The 18,354-nt window shown below is 28.7% G+C and overlaps 1 protein-coding gene across 1 annotated transcript in view; it reads right to left on the bottom strand.

The window, feature by feature from the left end:
* LOC113375093 (nuclear receptor subfamily 2 group E member 1) overlaps window positions 1-17,212 on the bottom strand; it is a 44,900-nt gene extending 27,688 nt beyond the window's left edge. Inside the window, exons 1-3 of the mRNA XM_026615041.1 lie at window positions 17,179-17,212; window positions 11,529-11,609; window positions 10,144-10,305 (exon numbers count right to left, since the gene is read on the bottom strand). Coding sequence (XP_026470826.1) covers window positions 10,144-10,305; window positions 11,529-11,609; window positions 17,179-17,212 — 277 coding nt within the window. The remainder of the gene's footprint in view (window positions 1-10,143; window positions 10,306-11,528; window positions 11,610-17,178) is intronic.
* Window positions 17,213-18,354: the final 1,142 nt, after the last annotated feature.

Below are 18,354 nucleotides of genomic sequence, written 5' to 3'. Positions count from 1 at the left end.
CAAATTTAAATAATCTCCGCTCAGCTATTTACATTTTATTACGTTTCCTCAACCGTACATTTTACCTTTTTCATCAACATCACAAAAGCGTTAGAATGTCGACGGCAGCGAACGACAGCGACGTTCGTTAGGAAAAACACGAGAAAAAAAAATGGAATAGGGAAATGAGAATGCAGGATGTCGCTAGACAAAAATCTGAATGATATTTTATTCAAAGAGAAAATTGTACATGCATCTTCTGCTACGCAAAATGTGTGTTACTTATGAATCCAAATAATTAAAACCGTGTTTATAAACTAGCAATTTGATAATATATATTAAAAAATAATTTCGAGAAAAATTTAGACTTCTATCAATAAGTACTAAAAAATGTGTTAAACAATTGTTATTAAAACTTAAATTTAATTCGTGCAAATATTAAAAAAAAAGATGTAACACCAATGCAAATGTTGGTACAAAACTCACTAGGATAGGAAAAATAAATAAAATGAAAAAAAATTGGGTATATTTAAAAAACAAAAGAAACACGTAACGTTTAAATCCACAATCATTTTAAAAGACGAGTAAACTATATTACAACCTACCCACGCGCAATACTAAAATAACAGACGAGTAAACTATATTACAACATACCCATGCACAATACTGAAACGAAAGTATTAAAATCGCAAATGCAAGACAAAATAGTTAGCTCAATATATTACGCAGCCGAATATAATTAAAAATAAAACGTTTACTTTTACAAAATATATTTGTTTGAATTAGATTCGTACAGATTTTCGAATAACTTTGAATTACTTGAAAATTCGAACATAGCGAATTGAAGTTAACATTAAGAGCGCACCGGACATATATTTATTATAAATTAACTTGTAAGTAATAATAATACGATAATTATTATAGTTAATTGCATTTTAAAAAATATAATTATAAATTTTGCGCATTTCCTCGATTACTTGTGAAGATTTGACCAGGGCTTTTTCTATTTAACCCGGGACCCTTCGGGGTAAGGGATACAATTGTATGTGTATAAATATCTGTAACTTATAATAATAAGAGAGTGAAGTTCAATATATATCATAAACTAAATAGTGGTTTTATTCACAAATCTTATGGTGATGGAATATTTATAATTTACAGTCCACTCAATATCAAATTAATCATAGTGATCCTCACCAACTTGTATTATCAGATTCAAAACCATGGAGACCTAGTCTATCTACACTGTTAATCATGTAAATGCTTAAAATATTCTATTTTCATTTTTTGAAAAATGTAGAGTTATAAAAGTACTTCTAAATGAAGCTAAAATACGGGAAATAAATTGTCTTTATTATGAAAATCATGTATAATTTGTTATGACTTTGGGGTTCGATTAATATCTTGCTATAAAAGTGGATATAACGTTAATATTTTGTAAGACAAATCTGTTAAAACCGTTCTAACAATTCCATTAAAAGATAACAAAATTGATGTAGTATGGCTATGCTTAGAAATATTGACCAGCTCTATAATTATACTGTAGAAAAAATGGCGAGCGCAGAAAACGCGGAAAATTACAACGCTTTCGTGATTTCATTGTATGCGGCGACGGGAAATGGGAAAATGGAGAAAAAGTGCGCAAACTGCAGCGCCATCTTTGTTCTCTGTATGAATAAATACGGCGCTGAGTTTTCACAATTGCTCTGCATTTAATTCGTGCTGGGTGAATATTATGATGATATTACATCGCATTACTATTTTACGGAGTGTATTTTTAGATTTTGGCGCAAACGGCGCTACGGATATTTTAATTAGTTGTTTCAACACGAGGAACTGGGAAAAAGAGTGTTCAGTGTTTTAATTTAATTAACTCCCAGGACGAACGCGTAGGTAGCAAATTTGTGTGGGCAGTAGTTGCAACAAAGAGAGAACCCGTCTATTTTGTGCGAGACTAATTAATTACGCAATTATGCATTATAAATTATATCGCGTACCTACAAAATCATACATATTTCGAGATTGTTAGAAATATCAACTCAACTCAACTCGATCTATGGTAAAAACTAAAACTAATTAAATTAAATCGAAGGATTATTCATGAAGGCACTTTCGATTTACAGTTAAAACAATGCACTATCGTATTTACAGTACCGCTACATATAAAAGTAGGGGAGAGGTATAAAGATCGAATTTAATTTTCAGTAATTATACTGCCAATGAATGATTTACATACATCACAGCATATAACATGAAACAAAAAACTATGGAACTACGTTCAGTAGAATTGCCAGTTAATTGCCAATTATAGGAATGTTTTTCTACTATTTTTATATAATTTATCATCTGTCTCTCTTTACCCCATGGGCGGAATAAAAAAAAACAGTCAGGTATCAAACAGGTCGTAAGTGAAATACTGTTGAATCAATCTTAAAAATAACAACACATTTTATAAAAAAATTGAATAGTGCATAAATAAAATTTATATTTAGGTATCATGATTTAAATAAAAAAGCTCCAAACCAAAAAAACAACCAACGAAAAGAACTTTTGTAATACTACGGGGTCGTTTATCTTCTGATAACGATGTGGTAAGAATTAAGGTGATAGCTGGTGACACGCCTTCTACTTTAAAATAGTATCGTTATAAAATTCTATGCTTTATTTGTTTTTGAAATAATGATGGTGGACCGTTGTTTACTACATGCCTATTTACAACATAAAAGAATATGCTTAAATTTGAAGAAAAAACAATACTAATAATAGTCTACTCGTGCGATACGAGTCTTCATATTAGTATTGAAATTAAATTTTGATCCCCAAATAAAAAGCATAAAAAGCGCAAAAGTAAATTATTATCATTTATTGACCTAATAACTTGTAAATATTAAATCATAGATACTCGTAAATAAAACGATTAAGTATTTATTATGAAATCTTTGCATGTTTTAGAAATTTTTCAGAATTAAAAATTATGATAAAGTATTTAAATTTTAAATAAAAATATTAGATATAATAACATAAGTTTTGAGCCGATCGTTACCGAAGCTGAAGGCGCCAATTCTCTTTTTAGACTTTCGTAGGATGTATCTCAAATTCAGTGAGTTCGTGTTATTCCCAAAAGCCGAGGCTTAGTGTTCCGGTCTATTTGGTTTTGGGGCTCATCCCCATTTAACGGATCAACTTGTATCCCTCGAACCCGACGAACTTTTACCGACGGTACGAATTGTGATCATTTCTTAAGGTGATATTTTAAATTCACAACGAAAAGAAAATAGATGAAATCCAGAAATGCAAAAATAAGTGAGCAATGTAAACGAAAAGGGTAATGCATTTCATAATGTATTTTAATGATTAAAAATATTGAATATTTGATGTAAGTAGCAAATGTATTAATTATTAATAATGTTGCAATATTTAAATTCATTATATTGAAAACATGTTCACGTGAGTTATTTACATATGACTAAAAAATATACGGAAACATATTTTTGTGCTATTTTTTTACATATTTGGAATAAATTGAATACTTTTAATAAATTAGAGCTTATTGAATTTTTTTCTTAAATATTTAAAGAAACTATTATTCCTCCAAATGCATCACGTGTGTTTAATCAAATTATTTGAGTAGCTTCCGTTTATAAATAATATATTTTATAGTTCAAGGTAATAAACACTTTGATTATCTGATTTTCAAAAAAATTAATTATCGTTTTCAAAATTATTTAATAGGTTGTAATAATAAATATACACACATATATATGTGTCTATTAAATTTTAATATATTGAATTACAATAAAATAATTTACAGTTTTGTTTTAATTTATAAAGCTCTATTATGATCTAATTTTGTTTAAGATATTACCCAAGGTTTAACCTTTTAACATATTAAATTGGAATTCCATTTAAATATCGTTCTATAACAGTTTAAATACGATATTTGATTTTTCTTGATCAATCTTATATTTGCGAATGATGATTACAGGATATGTTGCAGAATAAACCACTATCTTTACATATTTAAGACTCAGCAATCATATTACAGAAGTTATGAAATAATATGGTGTTTATTTATAAATATTCTGTGTGTAAGTAAACAATTTATGAATTATAATTTTCGACCAAATGCTCATCATAACTGGTATCAATATAAGATCACGTTATTTCAAAGTTTGGCTCAGAACATTTCAAAATTAACAAGTTGGAATTTAATATATTTATATATTTATGGAAGTATTGCTATAGAAATATAGAACATTATACTTTAACAAATTAGCTCCAGTTTTTTCATATTTAATGCTAAAATATTTTCAATACTCACTATTGGGGAAATATGTATACTTAAAACAAAATAATTTTTTGGCGCTCTGAGGTATACCAAAAAATGTTCAGAAACCTTCAAAACGTCGAGAAATGCAAAAATTTTCATTTTCGATTTTCGGCCCATTACTATAACTACCCTACGGCAAGTTAATATATATATATATATACGTTTGTGTGTGTGCATGTGTATGTGGTTCAATTTGGCCTTTCGTCCGGGTTTTCAAAAGGGTTTCAAAACACAAAAATTTCATTAAAGTTTATGGAGTAATGTTTTATATTTGTTTTCTAAGAGTATGCAATATTTAATAAAAGCACTAAAGCAAATTTTTAAATACAGTAGATATGTGATAATATTACATTATCAATATAGTGGGGGCGCTGGGCAATATATGTAAGGGGGTAACAAGTAAAAAGCGGCATTCAATCGAATGGTGGAAGAATAGTTACAGCAACAATTTCGTAGAAATGTAAACAGTAGGTTTCAAGTTATATTAGTATAAAAAAACTGTTACAACCTGCCCCTAGCTACCAAATTGTATGATCGACCGTACGTTACGAAATTAATTTTACAAAATTTACAATATTAAATCATGAAAACGTGATTTTAATTAAAAAAATGTATATATGACCATTGGCGCAATAAATGGATTCATTCACATTAAACCATAACAAACAAAAACATAATTTGTATTGTCTGGCATTAATTAAAATGTGATTTAATCATGTTTTGGTATCAGGTTTTAATATGCATTGCTTAAAACATTAATATACGTTAATCCACTTTAGCAAGATATAAGAGTAAAAGCCGCAGTTCCCAATTTACTTGTCCGACTTTGCCGAAACTTTCTCTAGAATATAAAGGCATTAGGGATTCAAATTCATGTCGAAAAGTGTACAAACACTGCAAGAAACTTATCTATAAACTTAACAGTCGCTTTAAACTTAATGTACGGAGATTTCGGTGTATTGACTCTGGGCAAAGATGGGGCGACGGCAACTCTTGATTCGCAAGTTAATTTCGAAGTGTTTGAGATGCGGGCCTCGGTGCGTCTGACGCGTTTTCGGGAACAAACGCAAAGATCCAACAAGATCAAAATGCTTACAAACGGATTAACGAAATCTGCATATGAAATAAAATTACTGGCCGATAAGATGCAACCAATTAGCTCATTTTTAGAGCAAATTCAAAGTACATTTATTCATGCATTATAATCATTTCGAATACTGGATGTCTCATTTGAACATTGTAATTAAACAGCATTGTTGCATTTGATAAAATTTATATCAATTGGCAAAATTGAAATTAGTAGACCATATGCTACGAGCCTTATGAAGTTTAGTATGTTTTACAAAAATTAAAAAAAATAAAAATCTAGATATCACGAATTTATACGTGTCGAAGTATGTAGTGCAATTAAAAAAAAGACCTACAAAAGCTAAAGCACAAAATTGAAATTCTTCGCAAACCCCGAATTAAAATTATTCAAAAAATAATAATCCTATATACCAATTTCTGTTTTAGATATTATGAAAAATAAGATAAGATTTGATGCAGCGACAGTTCTAGTAAAAATAGGTAAATAACCAAATAAAATGTAGGTGATTACAATAGAGCAGTTAGAGTAGAACAGAGCACAAAGGTCCAGTTTGATTTTGTGCAATTAAATTGTGAAAACCAAACCAATTATATCACAACAAATAACACATATCAAACAAACAACTATTTGACTACATTCAGTAAAATTCCTAGCATCATTGTTAAAATGTGGGGTTTTTGCTATTTTTTAAAAAAAATGCCAATTGGTCCTTTTTACCACATAGGGGTACAATGGGTCGGCCAGGGAGCACACAGGTCTAATGTTAAATTTTTGATTTTAAAAAGATTTTATGAAATAATTACATTATTCTACTAATGCAAAATATAACTTTCATGAGCACATTTTTGACAGAGATAACACCACATATAACGTTGATGTAGTATTTCGTCAAAAATATTTATCAACAGAGTTCCAATAAGTATTTATTTATTTTATTTTTGGCAAATTTTTTTTACCTAATTTACTTTTTTATTTTCTATTTTTCATTCTTTACACCTTATCCAGGGTAAAGGTTCAGTTGGTCCTCTTTACTTAAAAATTATATTAAGGTTTTGATAATTAAACAGCAGTGCTCACAATAAAAAAAATAACAACAAAAGAAAATACTTTTGTTATGGATTTTCAAGCATTGTCGTTTATCTCCAGATAGCAACGCCGTAAGAATCAAAGTGTTGGTTGGTTATGCATCTATTTGATTCTACTTTCAAATCTTGTTTTTAAATTTTTTTTATCTTTGATATATCAGTGGACTTTTGTACCCGCGGACATTTAAAGTCTACCCTATTTGAAAGTTTGTTGTTTTGGATTTTATTATGAAGAACGCTTATCACAACGCCCACTTGATATATAATTATTACACATATTACTGGGGGGTTTATTTGTTATACCAGATAAATGAAGTGCGTATCTAATTGCGGTGGCCGAACGTAACATAGGGCTGAAAAGTGAACGGAATATTCGTGCAACTGTACGATCATTTATAAATGATCATAACATATGTTGGACGCCTGGATAGAGGGTGAATAATGTCGTTTCACGCTATAATTCGAATTAGATAAATACTTTTTATAATCGGCCAAGGGTAATTTTGATAATCTTTACGATTTAAGAAATTTTATTATTATTTACATATATATATATATATATATATATATATGTATATTAACAAAGTCTAGTAATAACGCATAACATCAATATGAATCTCTTTCAAAAATTTATTTTACGTCCATACGTTTCGGCTATAATCCTAGTCCTCATTCAGTGGAAAAATTAGTTAATCTTAGTGTTGAATTAGAAAATTTTAATAATCCAGTATCAGGATATGGTAATGCACTATACTATGTAATATAAAAATTAAACTTGTATTTAAACAATAATTCACAAAATACTAATTTAAAAAACTTACAAATAGATAGTGTGTATAATATGCGTTGTTCGTAGACAAGTTGAAGATATAATATATAATAAGATAATAAGAAGTTTATATCTTCAACCAGTCTACGAACCACACATATATTACATACTATCTATTTGTGATATTCTAAAATTACACTGCTATTCAGTTTACAATACCTTAATATAATTTTTAAGTATTATAAGTTTTATAAGATATATTGTAATTTTGAGTTAGATTCAATAGTTCTTTTATATTACGTTTATAAAATCTTACATGTAGATTGGGTAAAAAAACAACTATACATTTACCTTGCCAAAGGTGTCAACAATAAAATATAATAAATAAAAAAGTAAATTAAGTTAAAAAAGCAATTTTACAAGAGATAAATTAAATAAATAGTTATTTCAACTCTTCTGATAAGTATTTCTAACGAAATATCAGATCAAGATTACACAGAGTATTATCTCTGAAAAAATGTACCCATGCAATTTTTTATATTTTATATTTTTTATTTTATATTTATATTTTGCGTTGGTTGAATTATGTATCTATTATTTCGTAAAGTCTCTTCAAAATTAAAAATTTGAGCTGTTTGCTCCCTGGCTGTACCATTTTCCCCACATATGAAATAAATAACACATTTCTACAATGATGAATTAGCTGGAAGTTTTTCTGTATATAGTTTGTTTAATATGTGTTATTTGTTGTGATATAATTGGTTTGGGTTTCGCAATATAATTGCTCAAATTCAAATTCACTTATTTGTCATGAGTTGTGTTTGCCAATATGTTAAAAAGAAAACTATGTTAAATTATTCTGTTTATATATTATTATTAATAATAATAATAATATTCTAATCATAGTAAAATATCTATTGTAATCACTACTCAATAAGTTTCGAAATAGTAGAATTGCATAATATGTAGCCATCACGATACATAACCAATAGGAGTTATTGCTTATGTTTTGATGTATTAGTTGTTGTGATTTAAATCAAGTTTTTAACAAATTAATTTTATTCCACGAAATAACTGATTAATAAAGTAACACCAGTATTATGAAATAGGCATAAAAAATAATAATAATTATAAATAATAATAAATCAATATTATCAATTATAATATCAGCAATTCTATCCATCAAAAATAAAATAAATATTCCTAAGATACGTGAAAAAATAAATTAAAAACGATGAAAAAATAAAGTTGAATGAGAAATGATAATTAATCTATCGTGAGTACTAATTATATTATTACTAATTATACCTATGTTATTTTATCTATTTCTTAGGCTCTTAACATATTTCACAGAAATAGAAGACGAATATCATTTCAATATGACATTTATATTGGTCTTCAACGTTTATTCATACTGAAACGTATTTAAAATTAGAATTTTAATTAGAACGCATTTATTATTAGAATATTTAAAAAATACTTTAATGAGAATGCTAATGTCATAATGTAATTTCGCTCGAATTTAATTTAAAAATGGAATCAATTTTTAATTGCTAACTTGCTAAAAATAACACGTGTAAATATAAACAAAAGAATGAAATATGGAAAGCTTGTATAAATATATATTTATATAAATATATATAAAAACAAGCTGAGCCGAATGCAACTCGCGAATGTGATGTGCTTGTTGCTCCCAGCTATTGATATTTCATCAGAACTACCGCGGTAAAAACGTTTTGCAGATAAATATATTGTTTGTCGTACAAATATATAAAAATACTAAACATAGACCGCAAACCAGCATGCACAGTTATTTAGGTCCCCATATTAATAATATATCGTGAATGCTTGTTCTGGCATCATACAAAACACAACATTAAAATGTTAAATAAAAGCAAACAAAAGAAATTTATATTCTGGTTATGTTTTTGTTGCACGGGAAAACACCTGTAAAACCATATCGAACACGTAAAAACAAAAACGAGCGCGTTTTTTAATATTTCATTTTATTATCACAGACCCTTTTGTGTTATTAGGCGCGTATAACATCGGATGAACAAACAATCCGATTTAGTATAACAATTCTGCGAAATAATAAAAATAAAATATACGTTATGTTATTTCCCGATATAAGAGAAAACATCTGTAAAATCAGATCATTACGCAAAAAATAAAAATATGGTTAAGTAGTAATTATCTCTCAACATTCGTTTAATACTATATTACATATATTTATTTTGTAAGTCGACCAATATAAATATCAGGTGCCATTTGTATTTCATTATTATTAATTTTCAAATATTTTGTATGATATAAAATATCAACAATTGACCTTAAATCTTCTGAAAAAAATTTGAAAAAAAAAATCTCACGTTGTGTAGAAATTATGTGCTTTTAAGTGCCACCTAGAGCTTTGGTAAAATTATAACTATTTTTCGGTTATTTTGGTTAATTTGTACTATTTTGTTCATTTAAACTCCAAAACCGTAACCGTGAATAACATTTTTAGAAGCACGCACTATCAGAAACAATAACACAACTCTTCAAGTTTTCAAGAATTAGGGCTTTTTGTTGAACTATATATATTTTTTAAATCGGTTGACTTTGAGAGGCAAGTTTCATCAAAAGTTGGCGCATATTATGATAATTTTATTAATAAATAATGTTTAGTAAAAAAATGAAAACCTAAAAATCACACGGTTGTTGCTAGTACATTTTACTCAGATTCAGTTCGTAATTTCCAAAAGCCTATAATTTCCAAATAACGCAAAAATTTTTTTTCCTAATTTTTTTCACGACAGTTAAGGTCAATACTATCACCCCGTTTCGCCTTGACGTCAATGTCAAGCACACCCTGTATATTAGTATAAAAATGAATATTATTGCTCACCATCTTTATTCATGCTAGAATGGAAACACTTGGCCAGGCGACAAGCCCGGCACTGATTCCGGTGAGTTTTGTCAACCGGACATCGCCCTTTCAATTCGCCCGCCGCCTTACACGTGTATACTCTGTTTCGGTGGATGCTCCTCTTGAAAAACCCAGAACATCCTACAAACACAAACGCTTTATCTTACAAATTCAATTAATCCACATAAATAGTTTGTCACATTCGCGGGCTTAATTGAAATAATTAAATGCATACAAATCATACATCCATAAAATTTTTATTGCTGCATCAAATGAAAAAAAAAAACAGAGAATCTTATGTTAAACCTAGTAGTGCATAGCATCGTGCCTTAAGGCAAATTGCTAGAACTTTCCGCACCAAAAACATAATTTAAAAAAATATACATATTTAATGAATTATGAAATTTTCGAAAAAAATGATTTACGAAAAATTTGAATTTTTTTATATTTAGATTTCTTTGAAAATTGTGAACGTTTTTTTAAAGCAAACCACGCTGTATAGCTGTTTTAGAGTCAAAATTATCGAAGCGCGTAAGCGCCGCGTCGTAGTCCAACGTGTAACCATTGGTACGTAACTATATAAATGTCCTCAAAATTTGTACTTATAATCATAATATCTGTAAAATATCTGATAATATGATGTGCATATTGAATAGAATTTCGCCAAATAGAATTAATTTTACCTTTTTTTTATCGGATATCCGCAACCGCTGGACCTGCCTTCTCAAAAATTTCACCAGATTTTCGTCATTTTGTCAATAAAAATAAAAAGTTTTCTGAATCATTCAAACCAGACGCTCCGCTCTCTTGAAAACTGTAATAACATTTTTGGCACTTTTTGCCCCGTATCTTTGAAACGGCTAGATCTGCCTTTGCCAAAAACTATTCAGTACGACTCCTCACCAATACAAATCGAATATTCTTTGAATTATTCAAATCGATTGATCCGTGTTTCCGAAATCGTCGACGAATTTTTTTATCAGCACATACACACGCACACACTCACATACACACACATACACACACACACACGCACACACACATACATACATCAACTTTTTCTGAGATATGCAAAAAAGTTCAGAAACCTTTAAAATGTAAACATATGTAACAATTTTCATTTTTTTTGTAATTACTATAACTCTATGGGAAGTTAAACTTAATTTAAAAATATGGTTTCATGATTTCATATCTTAACTTCAACAGTACTAGCTTATGACTAAATTAGCAAGAATAAGCTTATTGTAATACACACAAAACGAGTGAATAAATATTATTCGCAACTAAGCCTTTGGATTATTACGTTATTCAGATCACTAGGATAATCTATTACCATAAAAATGTACGAATTATAATATCCTCACCATCGCAACTATATATGCCATAATGCTTTCCAGAGCTCCTATCACCGCAAACTTTACATGGTATGTCCAATAGTCTATCACCTGAAACAAAGAATTGTAAATGATTATTGTTTATATACAGATCACTTAATAGAACTACTTAAAATCAGTACTCCTAAAAATATATTATTTTTTCTAGTGTTTTGCTTTAATTTTAATGATTTGAAAAACATATCATATTAATTTCATTTATGAAAAATTTCACTATTCTTAACTTAAAAAAACATTAATTTTTAAATGATAGCCAATTTGTACAGGTAAATAAAAAAAATCAATTATTTTAAATTATAAGTTTATTATATGAACTACATAATTCAAATGCATGCGACTAAATTCACAGATTATATGTTTTGACTGATTTTTTAATAATTTTGCTTACTGGGACAATGCCAAAAAGTATGTGAACGCAATTTTAGCCTTTCACCCAGCTTTCTCGAAAATAACTGCATCGATCTCCAAAATAATTTGATTTGTCCAAAATAATTTGATTGAACTCAATAATATTCTGCTTTATTGTACAAAAAGTAAATTCAATTTCTGCATGAACCTCCCAATGCGTAACTATAATCATCTTAATCACTAAAAATTGAGATTCAACTATTTAGATAAAATAATAATAATTGTTCATTTCATCATTTTTGAATTCTAAAAATACATTCAATTTAAGTGTGGACGTCAACTGTAATCAAACCACAAAACATCACAGAACGTGAACACAAAGGATGAATAAATAATGAATATTAAATATATTCTATATTTTATATTCTATATTTTGAAAATTATAAAAAATCAAAGTAATATTTATAAAACATAACATTCAATGCTAAAATGTATTGAAGAAAAAATTAAATACTAAGTAATATTATATATATATATATATATATATATATATATATATATATAAAGCGAGAGGTTTTTCTTCAGATGGTGAAATAATATGATAAAAATTGTTTCTTGGGCATCCATCCAATAATTAAAAAAACAGTTTTAATGCAAAATGTTTTAATTAAGAGAACATACGTTTCAGGTCCAGATTTGACCCATCTTCAGTGCCTGAAACGTATGTTCTCTTAATTAAAACATTTTGCATTAAAACTGTTTTTTTAATTATTGGATGGATGCCCAAGAAACAATTTTTATCATATATATATATATATATATATATATATATATAGTGTGGTAGCTTACTATGAAAATCCATCACAAAACACTTAAAAACACTAGTAGAACTTGTTCGGTCAATGTGTAAATTACCAATGGTGAAAAATTAATTTAGAAAAATTGCACAGAAAAACGTTGCCATGGAAACAAAAATCCGAAGCCAACCCGAATCAACCACGAGTTTACACGAATCGAAGAGGCACACTCTTCTAACAGCGCTAAGCGTATACCGTTTGGTGTAGAACTACTGATTAGCGTTGATTGGCGTTGAGTTTTTTTAGACAAAATATTTTTTTAATTTATAAAATTCCAGGTTTAGATAAATTTATTATTTTAATTTTATTCATTATTTGTTAAATTTAAAATCAATTGATTGATTGAGTAACCACATTGATTATTTTTTAGTGAAAAAGATTTTTTTTTCCGAAATAAACATTTGAACATTTTATGTTTAAATATTTTTTTAGTTATTAAGATCAAATGTAAAAGAACTCCGAAACCGCTAGACCTGCCTTCATGAAAATTTGATCAGTTCTTCATCTTGTTAATACAAATAAAATGTTTTTCGAATTTTTAAAATCGAACGCTTTGTTCTCTTAAAAACTGTGTTACCGTTTTTGGCACTTTTTGCCCCGTATCTTCGGAACGGCTAGACCTGCCCCCGCCAAAAACTAATCAGCACGTCTCTTTATCAGTACGAATCGAATGTTTTTTGAATTATTTAAATCGGTTGATCGGTGTTCCCGAAATCGTCGACAAAAATTTGTATCCGCACACACACACACACATACACACACACACATACATCCATTTTTTCTAAGGTATGCCAAAATATTCAAAAACCTTTGAAACTTAAAGATATATAAAAATTTTTATTTTCGATTTTTTTGCCATTACTATAACTTGCCCTACGGGAAATTAATAAACGATTAAATAATAATATAAAAATAAATAATAAAGAACAATTATTAACAATTTGTGTGAAATTTTTTCTGTGCAAAACAGAAAAAATTATGTTGTGGACGGTGGATTACTGGGCCATTTTAATTTTCCTCAGCATTGTTTTGGGCTCTCTGAATTATAAGAATGTTGCTCTTGCTGGCACAGCCCCATAGCTCTATCACATTTCTATATGTCCATAAGGATATTATTATCACTTTGTATAATATGAGCTTATTTTCTAGAGAGAGTTTTCTTTCTCTAGAATCTTCTCTCAATCTTTCTATGAGCCAGTTCAAACTGGCCACTGCGAATTGGCTGGAAGGTATTGATCAGTACCTTCAGTTTTAAATTTATGTGTTTCTTTTTCATTATTATGTGCATTTTCAGCATAGAAAAAAGAAGAGTATGAAAGGCAGAACGTACTGGCATAGATTCTGATTAAAATCGCAAAATAAAATAAAATAAAATCTGATTTTTTGCGAAAGCATAAACTTCTCCTAAAAAGTTAATCAAGTTAAAAAAAAACAATTTCAAAAAAAGTTAGTGTTACACAGCTATCTCTGTAAAAAATGCAAACATGAAATTTATATTTTGCACTGATTGCAAGTAGTTATTATTTTTTAAACTTAAACTTAAAGGTAAAATTCAAAAAAGATATTGGACCTGTTTTCCCCCTGGCCGTCCGCCGATGGGGTCAAAAATACCAGGTCACAAATTATTAAAAAACAACAAAAAAAACGAATTTCTAGAATAAAAAATAGATGAGAGTTTTACTGAACATAGTCAAATAGTGGTTTGTTTGATATTTGTTATTTGTTGTGATATAATTGGTTTGGTTTTCTATATTATCTCACTTTCATTTATTGTACATTATTAACAATTGAGCAGTTTTTATGAAATCAAAGGTTAAAAAAAAATGGTAAGCAAAGCATAATAGTCAAATAATCAAAAAATAGTTAACGATTTGAAAAAATTATTAAAAAACCAATAGTAATACTAGATAATTGCATTATTTAGCTTCTGGTAAAGATCGGGCAAGCTGTTTCTTCTTTATTAACAGAAATCGTTTTGATAATACAATTTAGATATGTAAAAATTATCCTCTTAAAAACTCCTTTACTCAAAATATATCAGATAGATTTGGAAAATCTAAATATCTTTTCAAAATGATTCAGTTGAATTTAAAATTAATTTTGCGAACTGTAGACTGGACCATTTCCTTATATTTAGAATTCAGTATCCACTTAGTTTTAATTCAATATGCAACTGAAATCAACGTTAAATAGTTTAGTAAAAATAGTTATTTCGCGTGACTGTTGAAAATTAAAAACATTCAGTTTTAAAAATTGAAAAACTGTGTTAATTATTATTGATCAATAAAATAATTTGAATAGTAGGACACAAATCAAATCCGTCGTCAGTTGCAACCCATCCTCCTAGTAAAATTTAAAGCAAATACATCCGATAAGAGCTCTCTATATCGATTTAAGACGTTGTTGGTTCGGACAAAAGGAAAGCGGAAAACGGAAAACGGGTGTGTGATAACATGATATACAGTCACTCCACTAGATAAATAGCCTAATCCGATATGTACCGCTTTTGTGTGCATTATATTCCGGCGTTTTGATAGGGGAATATACCGACCATAGTCCGGCTGCTCGACGTCTCATTGTTGCGCCGAAGGAAACCTAAAGCGAAAGAGCTGGTGCACATTATCAAACACTTCAAATGCAAATTCTGTTCGAATCAACACGTTATAAATAAATTGTAACATTCTTGCTAATATTCTACTACAGTGACTTCTGGTCATATGCCATAGGATCGGAAGCATTGACTATAAATATACAAAACACAAGCCTAACTAACTTTACATCTATATAAAATATAACTAGTGGTGTATGGCATCGTGCCTTAAAGCAAACTGCTGAAACTTCCTGTACCGTAATGAAATATTCGAGAAATTTTAAACGTTTTCAAATATATTATTACAAATACTGTAACTTTCATTATTTTTGCTATTTTGTCATATCTGAGCAAATCAAATGTAAATCATAAATCAATTCATCTCCAGAACATTATTTTTAATTAGCTAATTTTTTGAATTTTTAATTCAAAATTACAAAAATATTTTTTGAAAAAAAAAATTAGAAACAAAATTCTTTTTCCAAAAGCAATTATTTTGTTGAAACAAGCAGAAAGTTCTTTGAATCATTTAAATCGGACGCTTAGTTCTCTCAAAAACTGCAGTTTTTTTAACATTTATCTCTGTATCTCCGAAACGGCCAAAAACTAATAACCACTTTTCTTCGTCATTACGAACTGAATGTTTTTTGGATGATACAAATCGGATGATCCGTTCTCTCAAAAACTCGATTTCTAATTTCTGCACTCTTTGCTCCATATCTCCGTAACGGCTGGACCTGCCTTTGCCAAAAACTAATCAGCACATCTCCCTATTAATAGGAATCGAATGTTTTTAAACCATTCAAATCGGTTGATCCGTGCGCCCGAAAACGTGGACGAAAAAATGCGGACATACAAAACACACACACACATCCATTTTTTATGAGGTATGACAAAATGTTCAGAAACCTTCAAAACGTCGACAAATGCAAAAAAATTTATTTTCGATTTTCGGCCCTATTACTATAACTACCCTACGGGAAGTTAAAAAAAACAGTTTGTTTGCATAGCAAATCTCAATCCTTCGCTGAATTATATATATATTTATTTCTTATGCGGAGATATTGTCCAATTACAAATTTACTGTGCAGGTTCACAAATCAGCTAACAAAAAAATAATAGTATAGTAATAGTAATCATACAAGAACAATTTCTATCTTCATATGAATAGTCGCATTTCATAAGGCTTATTATCCGTCATTCAATTAATTATATCTACAAAATTTCCGTACAAATCCAAACACATGATTAAACAAAAATGTGCAGATTTATGCAATTGAGATTAAAGTACAAAATAAAATTCTTATAGTAGATAGTTCCTTAATTATTTCGTTTTTTATAAAATAATCACATCCATATGCAATATTTGATAAATTAGTCAAATTCATTAATCAAAATATAAAAACTTCCAAATCATAAATTGACAAGCATTTACATTTTAAACTGCCAATTATTACAGGGTAGAGTGGGGCTTAAGAGTCCGCGGATGAAAAGGTCTACTACCGATATCTGAAAAATAAATAAACTTAAGAATTTTTTAATCACAATATTTGATAAAAAGGGAAGTAAAGGGAAAAATATGTATAACCAGCCATCACCTCACGACGTTGGTATCGGGAGATAAACAGCAATGTTTAAAAATCCATAACAGAGTATTTTATTTCAATGTTTTTTGGTAGTACTGTTATTTAGTTCACTGTTGTAAGCTGTTATATTCACCTGAATAATATTCTTAGCTATACATTATTCAATAGTTTTATAAGATGTATAGCTAATTTAAGTAAGATTCAATCGTTTTTTTTATATAATCTCTATAAAAGCTTACACGTAGATGGAGTTAAAAGAACCAACTGAGCCATTTTCCTGGCAAAAGAGTAAACAATAAAAAATAGTATATAAAAAAGTATATCAAGTTAAAAAAAGCAATTTTACGAGAAATAAATTAAATAGTTATTCCAACTCTGCTGCTGAATATTTCAGACAAAATGCCATCGCAAAATTGATCTCATCTCTAATATTACTATCGAATTAAATACAATTACATATTTCAGGAAGTGTCTGGCGGCCCCCTTGCTATCTCTGGCAGCTCATCGCCTTATTGTTACGCCAAAGGAATATATCAGAAGCAATGATATTGGGATTACCGTCAGCGAGAAGATCGAATCCTTTGTAGATCCGAAAGGGATTGGACGCCACACGAACTGAATATCGGAAGGTAGGTGACCGATTCGAAAATGGAGACACGTCGGTAATAAATCCTGATTGAAACATGAATATGTTTGAAAATATTCTTTGTATCGTAACTCAATACGCGCTTTGATTTGCGAGTAGGAAGAATGTGTCATAGATATATTATGTCTTATATTGAAAATCTGAACAACCAGTGCAAAATTAAAAAATTATCACTCCAAACATTTCATGGATATGTATGAAATAAGTATTTCTATTTATTTATCATAATATTATATATCTATATATATATATATATATATATATATATATATATATACATATAATCTAATATTTAATCCAACAAAGTATATATTCATTACAATTCGTACAAGGCACAATAGTAATTAGAGACTATATGCAACAAAAGGATTTTTTATCATGGCTTATACTTTTCTGACAAAGTTATAAAATGCATTGTGATAGATATTCTTATATTCTTAATTTGTTTATAAATGTTTTTGGAAGAAGTAAATTCAAAATTTGCGGCTACTAAATTATAAGAAGAGAGACTGGGTACGGTTGTGCCAAGGTACGGTAGCAACAGTCGTCGTAACAGCTAAACTATACTGATTTTGAGAGTCCAAAAAGAGAAAGATAAAGTATGATTGTTCGAACAAGTTCCCATTATTGCTTTCTGTCAGTGTCTTACATTAACATCATATGTACACCGTATTGCTGTTATAGAGATAAAAGTTTTCATGTTCAAATTCTTTTATTAATAACAGTTAATTCTATACAGATAAATCACTTTATTATTTTGCTGATAAGT

Source organism: Ctenocephalides felis, unplaced genomic scaffold, assembly GCF_003426905.1.
Source record: "Ctenocephalides felis isolate EL2017-DRISC unplaced genomic scaffold, ASM342690v1 CF-g0.4_SCAFFOLD_01886, whole genome shotgun sequence".
NCBI lineage: Eukaryota > Metazoa > Arthropoda > Insecta > Siphonaptera > Pulicidae > Ctenocephalides > Ctenocephalides felis.
Note: the sequence above shows the minus strand (reverse complement) of the source record. Positions and strands in the feature narration are given on the sequence as shown.